General features: G+C 34.1%; 1 protein-coding gene across 7 annotated transcripts in view; it reads right to left on the bottom strand.

Moving 5' to 3' along the window:
* The window catches only part of NF1 (neurofibromin 1), a 304417-nt gene that overhangs the window by 172366 nt on the left and 107266 nt on the right, over positions 1–24785 (bottom strand). For all 7 annotated transcript variants that reach the window (XR_008997245.1, XM_057501129.1, XM_057501130.1 and 4 more), the window contains exons 5-8: positions 20275–20381; positions 14805–14872; positions 14362–14437; positions 13503–13660 (exon numbers count right to left, since the gene is read on the bottom strand). Coding sequence is in view for 6 of the 7 variants with exons in the window: in XM_057501129.1 (XP_057357112.1) it covers positions 13503–13660; positions 14362–14437; positions 14805–14872; positions 20275–20381 (409 nt within the window). In the remaining variant the exon portion in view is untranslated. The remainder of the gene's footprint in view (positions 1–13502; positions 13661–14361; positions 14438–14804; positions 14873–20274; positions 20382–24785) is intronic.

Consider the following 24785-nt stretch of genomic DNA (forward strand, 5'->3'; position numbering starts at 1 on the left):
GGGGAGCTGGAAGAAAGAAACAAGTTGGGGAAGATAGTCAGAACCTTGGTTATATAGAACCCTGTAGACAGGAAATAATAAAACTGGTAAATCAATCTCTAGCCATACTCCCTACCCCAACGCCTGTTTATTACAGGTGCAATGTGAAAACACTGTAGGATTTTTAGGAGAGGGGTGACATTCATTTATTGATTTAACACATATTCATTGAAGATCTACTATATGCCTTCACTTTCATTGGCATACGTGATACTCAAAAACCAAAAAGTCTTATGAAGCGTACTACTCTAATGTCAGGATGTGATATGTGCAATAAAATTAATAAATCACATTACAGGAAAAAAATATATATAATTGATACTTGTGGTTTTAAATATTTCTCAAATCTAAAAAACAAGAATCTGTTCTTCATTTTCTTTATTACACATATTCTTAAATATAACATGTCAAAAGCTAAGCTCTCCAAATAGCAATAATATATATTCTTCTCAAGTACACGAAAAATCTCCAGGGTAGACCATATGTTAGGCCATAAAACAAAGTCTTAATAAATTTAAAGAGATTAAATCATACAAAGTACATTGTTTGATCAATGAAATTAGAAATCAACAGAAGGAAAATGGAAATTAACAAATATGTGCAAATTAAATAACACCATTGGTCAAAGAAAAAAATCACAAAGGAAATTTAAAAATATCTTGAGATGAATTAGGGGATACAACAAAAGCAGTGCTAAAAGGAAAATTTATAGCTGTAAATTCTCACATTAAAAGAAGAAAACTCTCAAATCAATAACCTAACTATACACAATAAGGAACTAGAAAAAAAAAGAGCAAACTGCAAACCTAGAAGGACAGAAATACTAAAGATTAAAGATAAATGAAATAGAAATTAGCAAAATAGGGGAAAAAATCAACATAATTAAAGTTGGTTCTTTGACAAGGTCAAGAAATTTGACAAACTTTTAGCTAGATTAATTAAGAAAAAAAGAGAAGACTCAAATTACTAAAAATCAGAATTGAAAGTGAGGACATTACTATTGTTTTAATCAAAATAAAAAAGATTATAATTCTATAAAAAATAATATACCAACACATTGGATTATCTATGCAAAATGGGCAAATTCCTGGAAACAAACTACCAAAACTGACTCATTAAGAAACACAAACTCTGGATAGACTTATAACTAGTAAGAAGGTTAAGTCAGTAATCAAAAACCTCCCAACATAAAAAAGGTCTAGATCAGCTGGCCTTACTGATGAATACAATCAAACATTAAAAAAAAAATTAACAGTAATCCAGAGAAGAGGGTATACCTCCTAATTCATCTTCTGAGCCAGCACTTTTTACCCTAACACTAAAACCAGACAAAAATACTACAAGAAAAGAAAACTACAGACCAAGAATGCTGATGAAAAAAATCTTTAAGAATTAGCAAACCAAATTCATCAGTATATTAAAAAGATTATATACCATGACCACAAGGGATTTATCCTGGAGCACACAAAAAAAAATCGAGACTAAAGATGGCAGCGTGAGAGGAGCGACAGAGGCTTACTCCTAAAACTGGAAACAATTAGAAAATTTAATGGGGCAACTAATCCTGAGAGAGCAACAGGAAAGAGAACGCCTCAGACTGCACACACTTGGAGAAAAGAGCAGACCTCAGCGAATGGGGTAATGTACCAGAGCTGTGACTCCGCGGGACCGGAGCCCCTTGCCCACCCCAGCTCACTGGTGGGAGGAAGACAAACCAAACGAGCAGGGAGGGAGTGGAAGGCTTGGGACTGCTGAATACCTAGCTCCAGAGATCTGCGCTGGGAGCACAAACCTACATTTCATGGTGCTTTCATGAGGCTCGCATTACTACCGGGTTGGAGAGTTAATACAGGCAGAGTTCCTGGGGGAGACTGGGATTCCGGCTGCTTGTGGAAAGCAGGGATCATATCTGCCTGCTCTGGGACAAAAACTTATTCCTGTGTGCCTGGCCCACTGGCTCAGGCAGTGGAGAAAGGCACAGGAGCCAGGAGATGGGGAACAGCTCTTTCCTACCGTCAGTACCGCTCCCCTGAAACACCTGACATTGCTTCAGGGACTCAGCAGCTCCAGAATAGAGCTTCTGGACACTAGACGGCACCATATACAAACATGAAACGCCAAAGGAACCTTGTCCAGAGTAAAATTGTTAATACAACTCCCAAGAAATATTTAAATGATATGGACCTCATGACTCTTCCTGAAAGGGAGTTCAAAATAAAAATAATCAACATCCTAATGGAGGTAAGGAAAGACATCCAAGAACTCAGGAATGAATTCAGGTCAGAGAACCAATCGTTAAAGAACACGATGGAGGGTATTAAAAGCAGGTTGGATATGGTGGAGGAGACAATAAATGAAACAGAAACTAGAGAAGAGGAATACAAAGAAGCTGAGGCACAGAGAGAAAAAAGGATCTCTAACAATGAAAGAATATTGAGAGAACTGAGACCAATCCAAGCAGAACAATATTCGCATTATAGGGATACCAGAAGAAGAGAGAGAGAAAGGGATAGAAAGTGTCTTTGAGGAGGTAGTTGCTGAAAACTGGGGAAGGAGATAGTCTTCTCAGGCCATGGAGATCCACAGATCCCCCTCCACAAGGGACACAAGGAAAACAACAACAAGACACATAGTAATTAAAATGGGAAAGATCAAGGATCAGGACAGACTGTTAAAAGCAGCCAGAGGCAGAAATAAGATCACATACAAAGGAAAGCCCATCAGACTAACAACACACTTCTCAGCAGAAACCTTACAGGCCAGAAGGGGGTGGCATGATGTATTTAATGCCATGAAGCAGAAGGGCCTGGAACCAAGATTACTTTATCCGGCGAGATTATCATTTACATTTGAAGGAGGGATTAAACAATTTCCAGATAAGCAAAAGCTGAGAGAGTTTACCTCCCACAAACCATCTCTGCAGTCTATTTTTGAGGGACTGCTATAGATGGAAGTATTCCTAGGGTTGGATAGCTGTCACCAGACGTAGTAAAATCATGGTAGGGAGGGTGGAGCAGCTGACTGCGAGACAAATGCAAAATTAAATTGACTATCCCCAAAGCGAATCAAGGGATAGAGAAAAAGTATAGAATCTGATACCTAATAAAGAATGAAGGAGGAAGAAAAAGGAGGAGAAATAGAAAAGAACCTTTAGATTGTGTTTGTAACAGCATACTAAGTGAGTTAAGTTAGACTCTTAGATAGTAAGGAAAGTAACCTGGAACCTTTGGTAACCACGAATCTAAAGCCTGAAATGGCAATAAGTACATACCTATCGATAATCACTCTAAATGTAAATGGACTGAATACACCAATCAAAAGACACACAGTCACTGAATGGATAAACAAACAAGACCCATCTATATGCTGCTTACAAGAAACTCACCTCAAACCCAAAGACATGCAAACTAAAAGTCAAGGGATGGAAAAAGATATTTCATGGAAACAACAGGGAGAAAAAAGCAGAAGTTGCAGTACTAGCATCAGACAAAATAGACTTCAAAAGAAAGTAACAGAGATAAAAAAGGACATTACATAATGATAAAGGGCTCAGTCCAACAAGAGGATATAACCATTATAAATATATATGCACCCAACACAGGAGCACCAGCATATGTGAAACAAATATTAACAGAACTAAAGGAGGAAATAGAATGCAATGCATTCATTTTAGGAGACTTCAACACACCACTCACCCCAGAGGACAGATCCACCAGACAGAAAATAAGTAAAGACACAGAGGCACTGAACAACACACTAGAATAGATGAACCTAATAGACATCTATAGAACTCTACACCCAAAAGCAACAGGATACACATTCTTCTCAAGTGCACATGGAACATTCTCCAGAATAGACCATATACTAGGTCACAAAAAGAGCCTCAGTAAATTCCAAAAGATTGAAATTCTACCAACCAACTTTTCAGACAACAAAGGTATAAAACTAGAAATAAATTGTACCAAGAAAGCAAAAAGGCTCACATGGAGGCTTAACAACACGCTTCTAAATAGTCAATGGATCAATGACCAAATGAAAATGGAGATCCAGCAATATATGGAAATAAATGACAACAACACAAAGCCCCAACTTCTGTGGGACGCAGTGAAAGTAGTCTTAAGAGGAAAGTATATAGCAATCCACGCATATTTAAAGAAGGAAGAACAAACCCAAATGAATAGTCTAATGTCACAGTTATCAAAATTGGAAAAAGAAGAACAAATGAGGCCTAAAGTCAGCAGAAGGAGGGACATAATAAAGTTCAGAGAAGAAATAAAAAAAATTGAGAAGAATAAAACAGTAGAAAAAAATCAGTGAAACCAAGACCAGGTTCTTTGAGAAAATAAACAAAATAGATAAGCCTCTAGCCAGACTTAATAAGAGAAAAAGAGTATCAACACACATCAACAGAATCAGAAACGAGAAAGGAAACATCACGATGGACCCCACAGAAATACAAAGGATTATTAGAGACTAGTATGAAAACCTATATGCAAAGAATCTGGAAAACCTAGAAGAAATGGACAACTTCCTAGAAAAATCCAACCTTCCAAGACTGACCAAGGAAGAAACACAAATCTAAACAAACCAATTACCAGCAAAGAAATTGAAGCGGTAATCAAAAAACTACCCAAGAAAAAAACCCCTGAGCCAGAGGGATTTGCCTTGGAATTTTATCAGACATACAGAGAAGACATAATACCCATTCTCCTTAAAGTTTTCCAAAAACTAGAAGAGAAGGGAATACTCCCAAACTCATTCTATGAAGCTAACATCACCCTAATACCAAACCAGGCAAAGACCCCACCAAAAACGAAAATTACAGACCAATATCCCTGATGAACGTAGATGCAAAAATACTCAACAAAATATTAGCAAACCAAATTCAAAAATATAATAAAAGGATCATACACCACGACCAAGTGTGATTCATCCCAGTGATGCAAGGATGGTACAACATTCGAAAATCCATCAACATCATCCACCACATAAACAAAAAGAAAGACAAAAGCCACATGATCATCTCCACAGGTGCTGAAAAAGCATTCGACAAAATTCAACATCCATTCAAGATAAAAACTCTCAGCAAAATGGGTATAGAGGGCAAGTACCTCAACATAATAAAGGCCATATATGATAAACCCACAGCCAACATCATACTTAACAGTGAGAAGCTGAAAGCTTTTCCTCTGAGATTGGGAACAAGACAGGGATGCCCACTCTCCCCACTGTTATTTAACATAGTACTGGAGCTCCTAGCCACTGCAAGTAGACAAAACAAAGAAATACAAGGAATCCGGATTGGTAAAGAAGAAGTTAAACTGTCACTATTTGCAGATGACATGAGATTGTACATAAAAAACCCTAAAGACTCCATTCCAAAACTACTAGAACTGATATAGGAATACAGCAAAGTTGCAGGATACAAAATCAACACACAGAAATCTGTGGCTTTCCTATCCACTAACAATGAGCCAATAGAAAGAGAAATCAGGAAAACAATTCCATTCACAAATGCATCAAAAAGAATAAAATACCTTGGAATAAACCTAACCAAAGAAGTGAAAGACCTATACCCTGAAAACTATAAGACACTCTTAAGAGAAGTTAAAGAGGACACTAACAAATGGAAACTCATTCCATGCTCTTGGCTAGGAAGAATTAATATCGTCAAAATGGCCATTCTGCCCAAAGCAATATACAGATTTGATGCAATCCCTATCAAATTACCAACAACATTCTTCAACGAACTGGAACAAATAGTTCAAAAATTCATATGGAAACACCAAAGACCCTGAATAGCCAAAGCAATCCTGAGAAAGAAGAATAAAGTGGCGGGGATCTCACTCCCCAACTTTAAGCTCTGCTACAAAGCCATAGAAATCAAGACAGTTTGGTACTGGCACAAGAACAGAGCCACAGACCAGTGGAACAGATTAGAGACTCCAGACATTAACCCAAACATATATGGTCAATTAATATTCGATAAAGGAGCCATGGACATACAATGGGGAAATGACAGTCTCTTCAACAGAATGTGCTGGCAGAACTGGACAGCTACATGTAAGAGAATGAAACTGGATCACTGTCTAACCCCATACACAAAAGTAAATTCAAAATGGATCAAAGACCTGAATGTAAGTCATGAAACCATAAAACTCTTAGAAAAAAACAGAGGCAAAAATCTCTTGAATGTGAACATTAGTGATTTCTTCATGAATATATTTCCCCGAGCAAGGAAAACAAAAGTAAAAATGAACAAGTGGGACTATATCAAGCTGAAAAGCTTCTGTACAGCAAAGGACACCATCAATAGAACAAAAAGGTACCCTACAGTATGGGAGAATATTTTCGTAAATGACAGATCCGATAAAGGCTTGACATCCAAAATATATAAAGAGCTCACACTCCTCAACAAACAAAAAGCAAATAATCCAATTAAGAAATGGGCAGAGGAGCTGAACAGACAGTTCTCTAAAGAAGAAATTCAGATGGCCAACAGATACATGAAAAGGTGCTCCACATCACTAGTTATCAGAGAAATGCAAATTAAAAACACAATGAGATATCACCTCACACCAGTAAGGATTGCCACCATCCAAAAGACAAACAACAAATGTTGGCGAGGTTGCGGTGAAAGGGGAACCCTCCTACACTGCTGGTGGGAATGTAAATTAGTTCAACCATTGTGGAAAGCAGTATGGAGGTTCCTCAAAATGCTCAAAATAGACTTACCATTTGACCCAGGAATTCCACTTCTAGGAATTTACCTTAAGGATGCAGCACTCCAGTTTGAAAAAGACAGATGCACCCCTATGTTTATTGCAGCACTATTTACAATCAAGAAATGGAAGCAACCTAAGTGCCCATCAGTAGATGAATGGATAAAGAAGATGTGGTACATATACACAATGGAATATTATTCGGCCCTAAGAAGAAAACAAATCCTACCATTTGCAACAACATGGATGGAGCTAGGGGGTATTATGCTTAGTGAAATAAGCCAAGCGGAGAAAAACAAGTACCAAATGATTTCACTCATCTGTGGAGTATAAGAACAAAAGAAAAACTGAAGGAACAAAACAGCAGCAGAATCACAGAACCCAAGAATGGACTAACAGTTACCAAAGGGAAAGAGACTGGGGAGAATGGAAGGGTAGGGAGGGATAAGGGTGGGGAAGAAGAAAGGGGGTATTATGATTAGCATGTATAATGTGGGAGGTGGGGGAAAGGGGAGGGCTTTGCAACAGAGAGAAGACAAGTAGTGATTCTACAACATCTTACTATGCTGATGGACAGTGACTGTAATGGGGTTTGTGGGGGGGGACTTGGGGTAGGGGAGAGCCTAGTAAACATAATGTTCTTCCAAAAATAATAATAATAATTAAAAAAAGAAAAAAAATCCATGTAATATGCCTCATTAGTACAACGAAGGAAAAAAACTCACATGATCATCACAATTGATACAGAAAATGTATCTGATAAAACTCAACACCCTGTCATTATGAAAACACTGAATAAGCAAGGAATAGAAAAAAATTTCCTCAAAATGGTAAAAGCCATATATAAAAAACCACAGCTAACTTCATACTCAATGGTGAAAGACTGAAAGCTTTCCCCTAACATTAGGGATGAGATAAGGATGCCCCCTTTTGTCACTTCTATTCAGCATATTTATGGATATTCTAGCCATAACAATTGAGAAAAAAAAAGTAATCTGAATTAGAAAGGAGTAACTTATTTGTTATCAGATAAATTAACTTATCTGATTTTGAAAAGATTAACCAAAGCAGTGAAAGACTTGTAAAATGAAAACTACAGAACATTGCTGAAAGAAATTAAAGAAGACATAATACATGAAACACATCCCATGTTCATGGATTGGAAGATTTAACACTGTTAAGATGACAATATTACCCAAAGAAATCTACAGATTCAATGTAATTCATATCAAAATCCCCAAGAGAGTTTTTTGTACTAACCCTGAGGAAAAACCCATCCAAAAATACATATGGTATTTTAAGGGATGTCAAATAGCCAAAATAATCTTGAAAAAGAATTAACAAAATTGGACAGCTCACACTTCCTAATTTCAAAACTACTGCAAAGCTACAGTAATCAAAACACTGGACTGGTATAAGGACAGACATACAGACCAACTAAACAGAACTGAGAAAGAAACCCTTGCATGTATGATCAAATGATTTTTGATAAGGGTGCTAAGGCTATCCAATGGAGAAAGGCAGTTTTCTCAAAAAAAGGTGCCAGGAAAACTGGGTATTTATATGCAAAAGAATGAAGCTGGACCCTTTCATCAGTCAAAAACATTATTTTGCATATCCCACCTCTAACCCTAAACTTTGGATTTTCCTTATTGCCTACATAAAGCTTAAATTCAAACTAGCTCACAATGGTTTCCAGGTTACTCAAGTCTGCCTTTTCATCTTCATTTCTTATCACAGCCTGCATGAATCTTCCACTCTCTGACTAACTTTTCTGAACATACCTTCAACATTTTTACATCCATTTTCTTGATTACCCTGTCTTGAACAACAATCTCTCCTATCTAAATTCTATTCTTATTTCAGGCTCAATTAAGGTTCCATTACCTTTTCCATAAAACTTCCCTTATATCCAAACTTCATCTGAATTCTTATAGTGCACTTACATGTATTATCTCCTAGTAAATAGGTATTCTTGCTATAAAACATTTCATCCAGTAAGAAATAAGTGGGAATTTTAGGGAGACAGCAGTGTGAGCCATCCTTTGACTGTCTCTTAACTCCTTTACTCCTTAGTTCCAATGTTCACCTCTTGTTCCTGGAAATATAGCTATAATTTCTCAGTCTCCAGTTAGATGTGGCCATATAACTGAGTTCTATCCAATGAATGGGAATGAAAGTGTGCCATTTCTAGGCCTGGCCCATTAAAATCTTTAGCATGCTTTCCTTTGTTATCTTTTTCCCCTCTGGCAAGCAGAATGGAAACAACTCCTGTAGAAGTCATGTGGTGAAGACAGCAGTCTTTGCTGGCCAAGGTCCTAAGAAACCACAAAGAGGAGGGCTGTACTGCAGTACTGTTCATGCACCTGCTTGGTACTATTTCACAAGTATAATAAATTGCTATTGTGTTGAGCCGTTATACTACCTACCCTAGTACAATAAAAATACAATTTAAAAAAAGCAAAAATTATAAACTGAAAAAGAGAACTTTTCCTATACAGTTTGCAGTCTAGGATGAAATGAAATGACAGGGCTCTATTTGTTGTTTGTTCTTTGTTTGGTCTATAATAAAGAGCTATGCATGAGATTGAGCCTGGGAGGAGGAGTTCTGCCATGTGGCCAGTCTGCTGGCCACCTGAGGGAGCCCGGAGAGCTAAACCAACCATTTCCCACAGCCACAAAGGGCTACCTCAAGCTGACTACAGGGTAGTTCTTAGTGCAGCTTTAAAGATTTACATTAAATTTTGTGCCCTACAGAAATGATACACATTCTACTCTAATGACCAAGTATACTTTTCTAAACAAATATGTACCACCATTTTCTAACCATATTTAAACTAAAAAAAAATTACCAAAAGCTAATAATTTGGAAATTATAAAATAATCCTCTAAATCAAATATGGTATCATTAAGTAAAATTAGAGATTCATTAGAAATTAATAAAATTGAGAACTTTTTATGAAAACCATGACTGCATCTAAAAAGTGAAATTCAAAGCATTACAGATACTTCTACAGTTTTTTAAAAAACAAAATAGATGAACTAAGTCATTATCTCAAGGAACAAAAATGTAAATAAAATGAAAACTAATATTAATGAAAGAAAATGTTAAATGCTAGAAAATAAAAAGTCAAAAGGCTAGGTGTTAAAGACCAATAAAATAAATAAACATTAGTAAATATGAATGAGGAAAAATGAGAAATACTGGAAATGAGGAAAGAGTTACAAACATGGTTATTGAAGAAAACAATTATAAGAGAATATAGAAATAATACTAATATATTATCCATCTATATGTATGGATATGTATCTATCTATCTACAAAATATGTAGATACTACATATAAATCTGTGCTCATAAAATTGAAAAATATATTTCCTAGTGAATAATATAAATTATCAAAATAACCATAAAAGAGGTAATTCCTCAAAACACTAAAAACAGAATTAACATATGATCCAGCAATAGCACTTCTGGATATGGATACAAACTAGTTGAAAGCAGGAGCTCAAGGAGCTACTCACACACTCATCTTCACAGTAACATTATTCATCCTCACTAAAAAGTGGAAGCTACCCAAATGTTCAGTGGCAGATAAACTGGATAAATAAAATGTACTGCATATACACAATGGAATTTTAGCCTTAAAGTAAGAAAATTCTGCAATATGTTGTAATGTGAATGAACTTTGAGGACATTACACTAAGTGAAATAAGCCAGTAACAAAAAGACAAATACTGTATGATTCCACTTAAGGAGCCACCTAGAGTAGTTAGTCAGAGACAGAAAGTAGAATGGGGGTTGCCAGGGACTGGAGGGAGGGAGAAATGGGAAGTCATTGTGTAGTAACTGAATGCACAATGGTTCTCAAACTCTAGTGCACATCACTGTCACTTTACCAACCTAAAAGCAGTATCCCAGCAGTGCCCCACCCGCAGAGCTTCCAACTAAGCAGACCAAAGTCCTAAGAATTTGCATTTCTAACAAGTCTACAGGTGATGCTGTGGCTGTGAAAGTGGGTGAAAGACCACACTTTGAGAAACACTGAACTGAAAGCTCTCTGTCATAAAAACATAAAAGGTAGACCAGAAGAATATACATCAACCCTTGACAGTGGCTATCCCTGGGACAGAAGTAAAGAAAATAGAATTAGTGGAATTAAAAGGGGACTTGGGCTTTATCTATAATTAAAAGAGAATTTATGCAAATACTACATGTTCAATTTTGTAAACCACATACAAATAGAAAAAAGATGAGCAATATACCAAAGTTAATAGGGATATTGGGTGATCTTCAGTTTGACACATGCTTTAAATCTTCTGCTAAAAACGATAATATAATCAAAAAGGAACAATGATCTGGAAAAATGTTTACTACCAACTGACTATAAAGGATTACTGCTCCTACTAGACAAAAAGTCCCATAAGTTAATAAAAGACTGACAGCACAACATAATAGCAAAATAGGTAAAGAAAATTAATACTACACAAAAGAAAAGATGGAAATGGCCAAGAAACACGACATGATCCTGAACTAACTAATCATAAGGAGTAAACTGAGATACTATTCTTCCACCTTTTTAGTTTGGCAAAAAACCTGTAGAGTAAAAACCATATCACTCAGATGAGGATGCTGGAAGTCAGGCTTTCTAATTCAGTGTTTGTGAAAATGTGACACACTACAAATATTGGGGAATGTAAACCTAAGAATAGCTATTAAAATTTTTTAATAAAAATGCCCTTGACACCAAAATCCCAGTTTTGGAATTCTAGTCTACAGAATTAAAAGCATCAGTTAACAAGAATATATGAACAAAGATATTTATTTACTTGGGGATTATATGTAATGTGAAAAACCTAAAAGAAAAATCTAAAGATTCACCCATTCACATTGAAATGGTTGAATAAATGAAGCACATTAGTATAACAGAATATTACCTAATACTTACAGAAACATATTAGATTTCTATCAACTATTCAAGAAGCTGAGTAGTGTGTTTAAGATAATTTTATTTTAAAATGCAACAACCTCCACTTTATATGTGTATTTTCATTTAAATGTATAAGTAGGTATGAATGGAAGGATACACATTGAGCTAACACTGGTTAGCTCATAAGAAATCTGATTAGAAAAGAGAATACATAAAATATAAAAACATTTTTAAAAATTCAGAAAGATTAAAAAATCTAATTTTTTTAACCTAAAAACTATTAGAGAAAAATATAAAAGCTTATTTCAAAAATCTTGGGAAGTTCCAGACACCAATGTCACATGCTACATGATTCCATTCATATGAAATGTCCAGAATAGGCAAATCCACAAAAACAGAAAATAGATTAGTGGTTGTCAGAGGGTGGGGTGAGGAGGGAATAAGAAGAGACTGCTAACAGGTGTGAGGTTTTGGGGGATGATTCAAGTGTTCTGGAATTAGATAGGGGTAATCGCGTACAACTTTGTAAATATACTAAAACCCACTAAAATGTACATTTTAAAAGGAATTATATGTGAATTGTATCTCAACAAAATGAACAAATAAAATACTGGGGAGGTGAAATCTGACCAAAAAAGCTGGAAGACAAAAAGAATATGACAGAGTGGACTACATATAAATTTTAAACATTTAAATAGTAAAAACGAAACAAAATAAAACCCATAAATGAAGTTTAAAATGAGAAACAAGTAAAGAGTGTACACACATACCCCCTACAAATCAATAAAAGACAAATAATTTTATGAAAAATAAGAAATTCATAGAAGATAAACATTTGGAAAGACGTAGTTGTGACTGTTGAAATACAGATTCGTTTTTAACTGTACTACTGAATTTATAGTTGCTTTTTACCTATGTCTATTTTCCCAATAAACAGAAACAAAAAAAATTACTATTTTGAATGGCCCCAAAACAGTTAGAGTGGAAAAGCTGGGATATAGACCTAAGAGGAATACTGTAGTATCACAGACTCTCAAGGATTATCTAATTCTTTTATTTTCCCACCAATGCATAAACTCCCTATCCAGTATTTCTACACAGTATTGAAGCAGTCAGCTGATTTTGAATATTTCCATCAAGAGGCAAATCATGCAGGAGCTCATTTCACATTTAGTTAGCTATGAGTGTTTCTCCCAAAGTGGCAAAAACAAAAAATTAGCAAAACAAACTGCGTACAGAAATTTAAATAACACATTAAGTTTAATAACTAGCTCTTAATTATGAGATCCCCTTAGAATTACCGATTTTTATAATGTACATTTCACTACATAAGATGGCATATGCGGTATCCTGCCTTCTTAATAAAATGCTGTGAAACTGTTCTAAAATACTTAGAATGAGTTATGAGACAATTTCATTAGCACCAAGTACACACGCATCTAAGTATATACAAATAACTTACCACAAAAGTGAAGAATTCTAGCAGGGCAACCCTTAAAGTGATTGTTAGAGAAATCATGTTTAACACTGAAATAAGTATCGTTTAGTCTTCTCAGGTAAAAGAATGAAACTATGGGATTGTTTTAAATCTTTAATTATTGAGTGGTATCATTTATTTTCCTCCAAATAAATTTATATATAAGTACATCTCTGCTAAGGCCAGCAAACAAAGAAACCTAAAATGACTGTAATTAGAAATGATCTCCTGAAATTCTATGCTTACAGAATGCCAAGACTTAAGCAATACATGCACTGAGTAAAATAAACTGCTTCAAATATGGACATAATGGAAACAATTTTGCCCTCCTTACCTTATTCATGTTGTTTTCAACAACCACATCCTTGGATATATCCTGGATTATTTCTGGACACAAGATAAGGAGAATGATCTGTAGTGGCCACACTGCTGCTTTACGTTTAGTACTTTCAGCAAAACCATCCACCAAGTCAAACAGTTTCTCTGCACACTCTACATGGAAAATGTAGTCAAATGGTATTATTAGTCAAGAAGAAAATCTCTGGCATTAACTTAAAAGCCAGTACTACCCAAAAGCCCAAAGGTCACATTTTTAAAAGATAAATTTGGAGGTTTACTTAAACTAATAAATTCATTAGGTAAGCAGACAAGCAATGTTATATTTTCTATGTGTTAGAAGAGTTATATTAATCCATCCCAGAATAGTCCACGTTTTAGAATGGTCAAATGTGTGTTGAGTCTCAATATCCAGGGCCTTATGCAAAATGCAATGTGCCCAAGGAACAAAGATAAGACAACTTCCCAAAGGGAATATACTCTCTAGGAATGTATATTCTCTTGCCTTGCAGTCGTGTCTCAAAAATTCTAGGTAAAGATATTACTGCTCTGTACTCACTCCCCTGAATACAAAATAAAGCCTTAGAGCACAAACAAAAAAGTACTTCTCTACAATGAGGAGCCATCAAATATCCAGCCCACAATTCAAATGAAAGATTAGAGCTTCATTTCAAACTCTTTTATTTGCTCAAAAGAAAGGAAAAGAGTTCAGGGTAATATAAGAGAAAAATAGTATTTCCTACTTGACGTCAGTTGACAAGATGTAAAAGCACCCTAATAACAAAAATCACCTGGAAAGTGATAGGTTTTTAACCTCACAAGTGAGAATTTAAGACAAAATAATCTCTTTTCCTTACCAGCCATATCAGTCTGTGGAATCTGGTACAGCTTTGTAAATTCATCTGGATAATTTTCTACCCAGTTCCAAAATGCCTACAAATAACAAAACGTTTTCATATGAAAGCAGAGATGTTTTCTTAATACAGTAAATAAAATGTCATACAGCCCCGATTATACTTTTACATTGTAAATTCATCTGGATAATTTTTTACCCAGTTTCAAAATGCCTACAAATTAAAAAAAAATGTTTTCATATAAAAGCAGAAATATCTTAATATAGTAAATAAAATGTCATATGGCCCTGATTATATTCTTATATTCATAAGAATATTGTAGTGCATGGTCCCTAAAAAGTAATGTGAAATTATCATTCAAGTCATGACTTTTTGGTTCAAAATAGTTAAGACAGAAATATTTGTAACCAAAATTAACAATTAAAACCAAAGAGGTTACAACTTACTTTTTCCAAGCTATTTATAACTGCTAACTGTGCGACCTTCTTTAAGGCTTTAAATTTGAATGCTGTTTCTGGGGAGAAAAATAGTTTTAAAATTAATTCTAGTTAACACAAATACAAATCTGAGCTACTAGTAAAAAATACCTTTTCTTTTACATATAAACTTTTGTTCCAGTAATATTTGTAAGCCATGTAAAGATAAAGACAATTAATATAAACCTAAATCTCACTGGTATGTCCACTAAAGACAAAACGGAGGAAGGAAGGAAGGCAGGAAAGGAGGGAGGGAGGGAAGGAATAAGGAAGGAAACATGCCTTTAACTTCAAAGGTTGCTGTGAGCTTTTTTCCCTTGCTTTGTTTTAATAACAACTTACTTTTTGAAAGAAGTGTAAAACACATGGTCATTGTTGAAACTTTTTAAAATGTACAATCTAAGGGAAATTTTAAACATCATCCCTGATTCTGTCATTCAAAGACAATCACAGTTAAGTTTGGTGAATTTTCCTCCATTCCTTTTTCTATGAATGTTTAAGACAAATATATTTACCGTAATTGAGATCATATAGGCTGTATCAAACATGTTTGTTCCTTTCACTTCACATACTATTTCAAAATTTTTCTGTATCATTAAAAATTCCTCATACATATATTTGATGGCTCTCTATATAACAGTAACTATATCATACACACAACATTCCAGGTATTTTTAATCTATTATATATTTAATTCTTTCAAAATCTTAATGTTCTCAAATATTACAGATGAGCAAACTGTATTTCTGAGGTTACACACCTAACGAATTATTGAACTGGGTTTCAATTCCATTGTCTTTTCAGTATACTCTGATGAATTTCAAAACATTTAAGTCACTGTTTATTTAGACATTTTCCAATTGTACATTTAAGATATTTCCAAATTTTCAAATTATAAATAACACAAATACTTTTATAACCAAATCTTCTCCATATTAGTGATTATTTCTTTTAAGGTAAGTAAATATCTAGAAATAGAACCGTTCAGTCAAAGACAGGAATACTTTTTAAGGCTATTGATAAATACTGCCAAGCTGAATTTCAAAGGGTTGAGCCAAATGCCACTTCCACCAAGTATATAAAAGTGCCTTTATCACATCCTTGTCATCATTAAACAGTTAGTTTTTCATTCTTGCTAATTTGTTCAAACTAGTACACTGCATTTTTAAAACAAGACTAAACATTTCTCCATTTAAATATATTAGATATTTTAATTTCCTCTTCTCTAAATTTATTGTCCACATTTATAAAAAGATTTATATCTGGAAAAGATGATCCTTCTATAAACTATTTTACTAGTAATAGTCCCTTGGTAGAAAACTCCCCTTAAGGATTTTTTTCTTTTGAGGTATAACTGACATGCAACATTGTATTAGTTTCAGGTGTATATGATACGGTATTTGTATATACTGCAAGATAATCACCACAATAATCTAGTTAATGTCTGTCACCACATGCAGTTACAAATTTTTTCTTACATCTCCATAACTTATTTATTTATTTTATTTATCTTATAACTGGAAGTTTGTACCTTTGGCCCCTTCCACCTGTTCCATCCCTCCACCCACCATCTGTCCCCCACCTCTGACAACCACCAACCTCTCCTCTGTAACTATGAGCTTGGGTTTTCTTTTTTTTTTTCTTTCTTGCCTTCTTTTTTTTTTTAAGATTCCACATATAAGATCATATGGTATTTACCCTTTTTGACTTAATGCACAATGCCCTCGAGGTCCATCCACACTGTCACAAATAGCAAAATTTCATTCTTTCTTATGTCTGAATAGTATTCCACTGCAGATATATATGCCTCAGCTTCTTTAGCCATTCATCTATCAACGTACACTTAGGTTGCTTCCGTATCTTGGCTACTGTAAATAATGCTGCACATGGGGGGGGGTGCATATATCTTTTCAAGTTGGTGTTTTTGCTTTTTCTTCAGACAATACCCAGAAGTAGAATTGCTGGATCATATGGTAATTCTATTTTTAATTTTTAACCTCCATACTGTTGCCATAGTGGCTACACCAATTTACATTCCCACCAACAGTGTATGAGGGATCCTTTCTTTCCATATCCTTGCCAATACTTGTTATGTCTTGTCATTTTGATACTAGCCATTCTGACAGGTGTGAGGTAGTATCTCATTGTGTTTCTGATTTGCATTTTTCTGATTGTAAGTAATGTTGAGCATCTTTTCATGTGTCTGTTGCCCATATGGTATGTCTCCTTTGGAAAAATGTTCAGATCCTCTGCCCCTTTTTAACTGGATTTTTTTTTTTCTTTTGAGTTGTATGACTTCTTTATGTTTTTTTGTATTAACCCTTTATCAGATATATGATTTGCAAGTATTTTTCTTCCATTCAGTAGGTTGCCTTTTCATTTTGTTAATGTTTCATTTGCTGTACAGAAGCTTTTTAGTTTGATGTAGTCCCACTTGTTTTTGTTTTTGCTGCCCCCATGGACTTTTACCAAAGGGATACAGGTACTTACAACATTTATATTAATATCTTCCTAAGATACAGATGAGTCTTCAAGTAACAAAATTGTCTAAACAATCTTTTAAATGTCAATTTTTTTCCTGGACTTGAAAATAAATAACTTGCTCTCCAAGACAGTTTTAAAGCAGCTCTTTAGCTTTCTTTGCTCTTGCTCTCTCTTGATTTCCAGTAATGGCATTATACTTCATAAGGCCCTTGAACCTATCTGACATCATATGTTCATCAACTTTACCTTTATCACATTTTAAATGCATTATACACAGTAGTCTATTCTCGATTCCAATGTATACATCCTTTATTACTCCAGTTCTACAAATTCATGACTGGACAGCCTACTGATACCTCAAACTCAATAGATCTAAAACTCAATTCATCATTTTCCTAGCCACCTTCTTCTCTGCTTCAACCCTTCCTTCCTTTCCTGTTTTAACGAGCTTATTCTGTAAGTACTTGGTGATACTTCTTTTTAACACCGTATGTCTAAATTTATCACCAAATGGTGTGTGATATATTCTACTCAAATGTTACTTCCTAAATACCCTAAATCAAACTGGTCCCCACCTTACCCCATTCCATCCAGACCTCCACTACCCTCATTATTTATTTCTTACATTACAACACAACCAAGTCCCAGAAGTCCATGTAACCTTCTACCAAATCATCCTGTAAATTCCAAGCAAAGTGGTACCTGAAATAAAATACTGATCCCACCTTAAAGTCTTTCCATCACTTTCCATAACCACTAAAATAAAGCCTCATAACTCAAAAGCACAATAGCTTTGTGACTCACTAGCTTGTCAACTTGTCACTAACTAGCTGTCTGACCTTGGAAATGTTATTTAAGCCTCTATTTCCTCATCTTTATAGAAAATGATACTACTACTATCTGTTTCATAGGGTTATTGTGAGGATTAATGAGAAAAGGCAAGTGAATGGCATAGCATGATGCATGGCACATACTAAAAATATAACATGTTACTAGGCCTTTATTAATATGGTATGACCTACTCTTTCACCTCCATACCTTGCTCTTTTTCTCATAACATCTATCACCCCAAAACAAATATACACTTCTTTCCTCACTTAATGTCAACCTATTTCAATTTGCCACATTTCTTTGCAAACAATTTGATAACATTTGTCTCATAAAGCAGGCCATGAGCTCCACTGGGACAGACTCAATATTTTATTAATCTTTGTAAGCCCAAGTTTCTCGCATAGTTTCTCAACAAGTGCTGTTAAATTGAATTTAAAATATATTTACTACTTTTACTATTCATGTTACAAAAAGTTTCCATTCCTTTCATCACTGTCACTTAGAGCCATCTTGTGCTGGCCTATTTATATTGGCTTTGTACACATTTATCAGCGAATACTCTAAATTTATGTTCATGAGAGACCTGCATTCAATAAGGATAATGTACCACAATAAAAAGAAAGTCATTTATCCACACATTTAGTTTCTCTTATTTGGGCATGAAAAATCATCTCAATTAATTATTATGAATTAAACATTTTTAAGAAAATTGATGTTTAAAATAAGCACTTATTATTGGACAATCTGGACTAGATTTATTTCCAAAATGTCTCTGAACGTTATGAAAAATCACAAAATCCTGGATATACTTCTTAAATTTTATATATAAAAGAAATCTCTAAATTTTACCAATCATTTCCTTAACTTCTCAATGTTTAATGATACTAAAATCTTGACATTTCAACTATAAATTAACTGGTTTATTAAAATCTAAATAATTGCTGTCTGCTTGTCCATAACTTGACATAATAGCAAAAATTATCCTTTTTTCCCCTTTATTAAAGTTATAAAAAAGTGATTTAACTGTTGCTTGGTTTTATAATGTTTATGACCTAAAATCAGTAACAGAGATGGAACACAGTCTCATGGTATGGATCTATATATCTTTTTACATTTCTGATGAACTAGTTGAGTTTAAAGCAAATGTTAAGAAAACTCAAAAAGTATTCTCAAAATTACACTGCATAACTGTTGAGGTTTTCAAAGCTTACATAACTAAATCACCTTTCAGATCAGCCACTAAAAACATTATTCAGAATTACTTAATAAATGTACAAAGTAAAATAAAAATATGTGTGAATCGTATACTATAAGATTTCATGTTTACATTAGCCAGGATCCAATATTACACAAAACTAAAAAAAATTTTATGAAATGAATTTAGGTCTTTATACTCAGTTTATTAAATAATGCTCACTGATATCTTATCTATAATAATTTCCTGCTTCCCAAAAGCTTCTCTCAATTCCTTCTGACAGTTTATTTCAATCAACATAATCATGTAAAGTACTTCCCAAAGCTTTAAAATTACATAATAGGCATTATAATATTCCTGTGTGGGACTACTACGGACATGCTCTACAGGAAGCAAAACTAGGCACTGAAAGGGAAGAGACTTTGCAATGCTTTAAAGTCAGTCAGTAAATCATTAACAGAGCTGAAAAGAGAAATGTTACAAGAGAGATTCCTGACTCAGTTCTCATTATAAGATCACAATATTTTGATTCCACTCTGCAATGAAACTTTTGATATCCTGCTAAACTGTTTACAGCACTACAATAGCTAAACAGATAAGTCCTACAATCTATACCTTAAAGAAATGAAATTCTAGAAAAATTAAATAACAGCACCCTTACATTCTCTTTATTAAAAGCAAAAATTGTAGTTGAATAAAACTCTACAAAAACTTGGCCAAAATTTAAGATACTCATTCTCTCTATTGTATTGTTTCAAAAGTTTCAAAAATCATTGAGCCATAAGTATTATTATCCATTTCACAAGGATATTTGCATTATAAATCCACTTTTATGTTCTAACTCAGCACAACAGTACAATTAAGACATTCAAAATACAGGTTTTTCACCCAGAGTGATTAATGTTGGATATATTATACATTTAAACTTACCCTTCAAGAGTCTTTTTAATTTTGCACAATCCACATTGATATACTGTAACAATTCTATATCATGAACATCAACATTATCTTCTGAACAAACAGTCAATTCCTGTAACCTGAAAAGTAAAAACCAAAATAGTTATCAACTTAAATCCTAGACCAGCCCAAAATTCTGGATTCAACAGATTTTTCATAGGCCAATAACAAGCTTACAAGAGAAAATACACACATAAAAATAGAAGAATAAAAATTCTTTATGAAAATCTAAAGAAACATACTAATTCAGAGGATGTAATGAAAGAAACCACGATAATCCAGTAAATTTCACTATTTGTATCAAATCATCATGTAGTATACCTTAAACATATATAATTTTTATTAAAAAAATAATTGCAGCACACTGATAACTGCTGGAGCAGACAGAGTGAGAGATGCACAGGTATTTGAAATACTCTTCTCTCTGCTATGCAATAAAAAGGTTTTAAAATTCGCTTTCAAATTATAAGTAAAATAAAGATAAATTTATTAACTTCTATTCACATCAACTACACTTCAGAGACATGAATGGTATTTTATCTACATTTATAGGATGTATTTACTTTATATAAAAAAAGGAAGAAGTCTTTCTTTATTGTGCTTTTCACAGTCTGTACATGTAATTATTTGTCCCTCTGTCACAGAACTTAAGCTTCTAAGGACAAGAATCTTTCTAAACCCCAAATTTCCCTTACATTAAATATGAAGTTATCACAAATGTGGAAAAATTTAACACTTAACCAAAGTATACTTTTTAACTGATAAAGAAATTCACTTAAGCCTTAAAGAGATTAAAGTTTTCTTCCATTTTTCACTAGCAACCACAGTTGGTACTGCGAAGTAACTGAATTGTGCTTCCTAATGAGACGTATGTATTATTTCAAAACAAGAAGATATCAAATAATGTAAGCAATAAAATACAATTACTAATTTTCATAAATTCAGAGAGAGATGGTGAAAAAGCACAAATATGACAATCTCATTCATAATATTAACTTGAATTTTTATCATTTTAGTGCAGTTTAAAACTGACATTAATCATCACACTAAACTTTCAATTGCTAAAGATGAAACTAATCCCACTTCTTCCTTCTCAAATTTTTTTTTCACTCACTTTGGTCTCAAATGTATAGCTACATTAAAATTATTCTCAGCATTTACAACTAAAGCTCTTTGTGTCATCAGGGTGCAAAACCAGGTTCATACCAGCAATGAGAAGGTCCTCAATACTGATTTACATGTTAAAAATTCAACAGCTGCTGCAGAAAGCCTGAACTATGGAATAGGACTCCTTATGAGACACAACTTAATAAATCAGCAACACCAACTTTTAAAAGCTGACTTTTGGTTGGTTGTGGAAATGGAAGAAAAGTTTAATTCCTTTTATAGCCAGTTATTTCCATAGGGAGGGGTATTTTGTGAAGCTTACACCTCATTTCTGAAGCAGAGAAATCAAATAAATAAAGGGTAGTTTGAGCAAAAGACACGAAGTGGAACACCTATCACCAAAACATCTAGAAAGACCAGGTAAACTGAACAACAACAAATATTTAAAATGCATTGGAATGAAGTAAAACAAACACCACCCACCCAGGAATCTACCCAGGTGGAGAAATGAAGAGGAAACTGAAAACCAGAGATGGTTTGAAAGGCATGATCAGGCTGTCCAACAACTGAAGAAAGAAAGTGGTTAGGTTTTTTTTCTCTCCTTGACCTAGAGGTTTGGGACTAACATCCACAACGGATTAGATACAAAGCCTTGTACCCTAATAATGCAAGGTGTAGAACTGGGGCCCTACCTGACTAGAAAGAGCTACACACTCCCTAAAAAAAGAGACACACAGAGACAGTCAAGGAAGGAAGGAAAGGAGGGAGGAAAGGAGAAAAAAAATGTATCAGCACAAGAAGTTTGTCTGCTCTGCCTAAACTCTGGGTAAGGGAAAAATCACCCAAGGTTGTTACCTTGAGGGTTTGATGTCTGCATTTATACCATCCATACAATCTGTGGCTGAGAAATGAACAAAAAAAGTTAAGTCCAGAGCTAAGAACTTGGCAAAAGCAAATACAAAACCATGTCTAGGACACTCCTACAGCCTCAGGGTACAAAGATTCCCAAGAAAATATATTGATAAATAAAGATAAATATATTGATATATAAAGATAAATTTGCAAAGTTTAGAAAACAGAATAATTCACTATGAATGACAGTTCGCACAAATGAGATCACTTAACAGTCTTAAAGAGAATATAAAATAAGTATGTTTTGAAAGATTAGAGGCATGTAAGAAACTTAAAACCATAGAGAGAATAAGAAACCATTAAAAAAAACCCCAGCAGATTTGTGAAAGAATCAAATACAACTTCTAAAGCCACTGAGTCTTCTGCTTCTAGTGGTTGTGTCAAATCAGATACTCCACAGGGCCCTCCCACTACAAAGCAATTAGATTTATTGCAGTTGTACAGTAATTCTGTGGAAAAAGCATCTACTCCTCTGTATAAAAGAATACCATGAGCCACAGAACACAGTATATATACCTCAACAGAATAATAAAGTGATCTTAAAATCTGTAGCCCATATTCCATTAAAAGCAAAGGCCAGAAATATCAAAAGCTAATGTTAATCCTAAAACAGAAACATTCGTAGACAGGTAGAATGGTGAAGTACAACAAACTTCCATAATATTGATTCACCTATTATGTAACACATAAAAATCAGTCTTCAGAAAGAACTGTCATTCTACTCACTCGCATATTTTAAGTCACCTAATGCTATTACAGCAAAGTCCTAAGATATCTCCAGCTAAACTAAATGATCATAATGGTCTTTCAGGTGAGTAGTCCTCTAACAAGACCAGCTCGTATTTCTGGCACAGCTAAATTAAACAGCAAATGCAGTTATCTGAAATATGTATTTCATAGATTCCATCTGAACAGCCTGTCCCCTGAAAGCTAAAGAAGCTGGCTTATTTTGGAAGTACTTCACCTCTATTCTGAAAACAGTGAACTAGGTTCAGGAAATAGACAAAAGTTGTCTATTTTTATATGTGCTAATGCTGCAAAATCCCATAAAATAAAACCTTTGGTGACTACAGGGTTTTCAAAGGTGGCACATTTGCTGTGTTTTATAAAGCAATTCATATTTAGACTAAAAAACACTTTTTTATTTTATCATTCTCTACTTTCAACCTAAGATTACCTCAAATAGTAAAGGCTGGTCTAGTAATCACCTAAACAAAGAAGAGGTGTTGCTTTTTATAATTTTTACATCTCCTATTCCCTAAGTATTTGTTATCTTGTTGCTTCAATCAGTATTATTACTCAAAATATGAAATGTTATTACTCAAAAGACTTCATGAAGACATTGTTCTATATTGTGTAAACACTACCAACATTATCAATCATATTATATCATTAAATAAATTTTTAATTTTCTTTGCACCAGAATTCTGATGAGAAGTTGAGTAACAGTGTTGTGTAGCATCATCATCATAGAAATGTCATTTTTAATTTAAAAGACTATAGGATTTTCAAGTTAGCTAATTCCCCTGAAACACCATAGCACAAATTTACAAATTATGGTGTACATTCTCATTCACACCTTTGGAAAACAACAGAAGAATGAACAAATCTAACCAATGTTAGTCCACTGTTCACACAATAGACAAGTCAAAAGATGCCGAGGTACCAAAAAACAAAGAGGATTGGTTTTCTCTATTCAGCATAATCTCTGATTCACTGATCACTAAGTGATTTATGTTATACAGTTAACCCTTGAACTACTTGAGGGTTAGGGGTGATGACACCCAACTCCCCTACCCCGTGAAGTCAAAAATATATGTATAACTTTTGACTCCCCAAAAATTCAACTGCTAATACCCTACAGTTGACCAGCAGCCTTACCAATAACATAAACAGTTGGTTAACACATATTTTGTATATTATATACTGTATTGTTACAATAAAGTAAGCTAGAGAAAAGAAAATGTTTTTCAAATTGGCACAAATCTCCAGAAAATTTTCCAATACATTTATTGGAAAAAAAAAACAACAATGCATAAGCAGACCTGTGCAGTTCAAATCCTTGTTGTTTAAGGATAATCTGTCCTCCTTGGTCATAATTAAGGACCCATTTGACTCTACTTGCATGAAAAAGGCAAATCATTTGCATAAAAGCAAGTTCCAGAGTTACTTGCTATGGTCAGTTATAATTCCATTCCATAAGAGTGCCATCTATACCAATTTCTCCCCAGGTGCAGTATATCACAACTGATGATCACATGATGATTTTTAATCATCAACAAAAACTTAAATTATATTCATCATGCAATTTTAAAGCACAGCAGTATATACTATAAAAAGGATTTTGTCAAAAGATGAATAAAATAGAAGTATAGGGAAGCAAACTGGTGTAATGAAATTAATAGTCTCTGAATCCAGTCAACTTAGAAATTTTGGTTCCCCCATTATTTGGCATTTCATGTACG

Source organism: Manis pentadactyla, chromosome 4 (genome assembly GCF_030020395.1).
Source record: "Manis pentadactyla isolate mManPen7 chromosome 4, mManPen7.hap1, whole genome shotgun sequence".
Classification (NCBI taxonomy): domain Eukaryota; kingdom Metazoa; phylum Chordata; class Mammalia; order Pholidota; family Manidae; genus Manis; species Manis pentadactyla.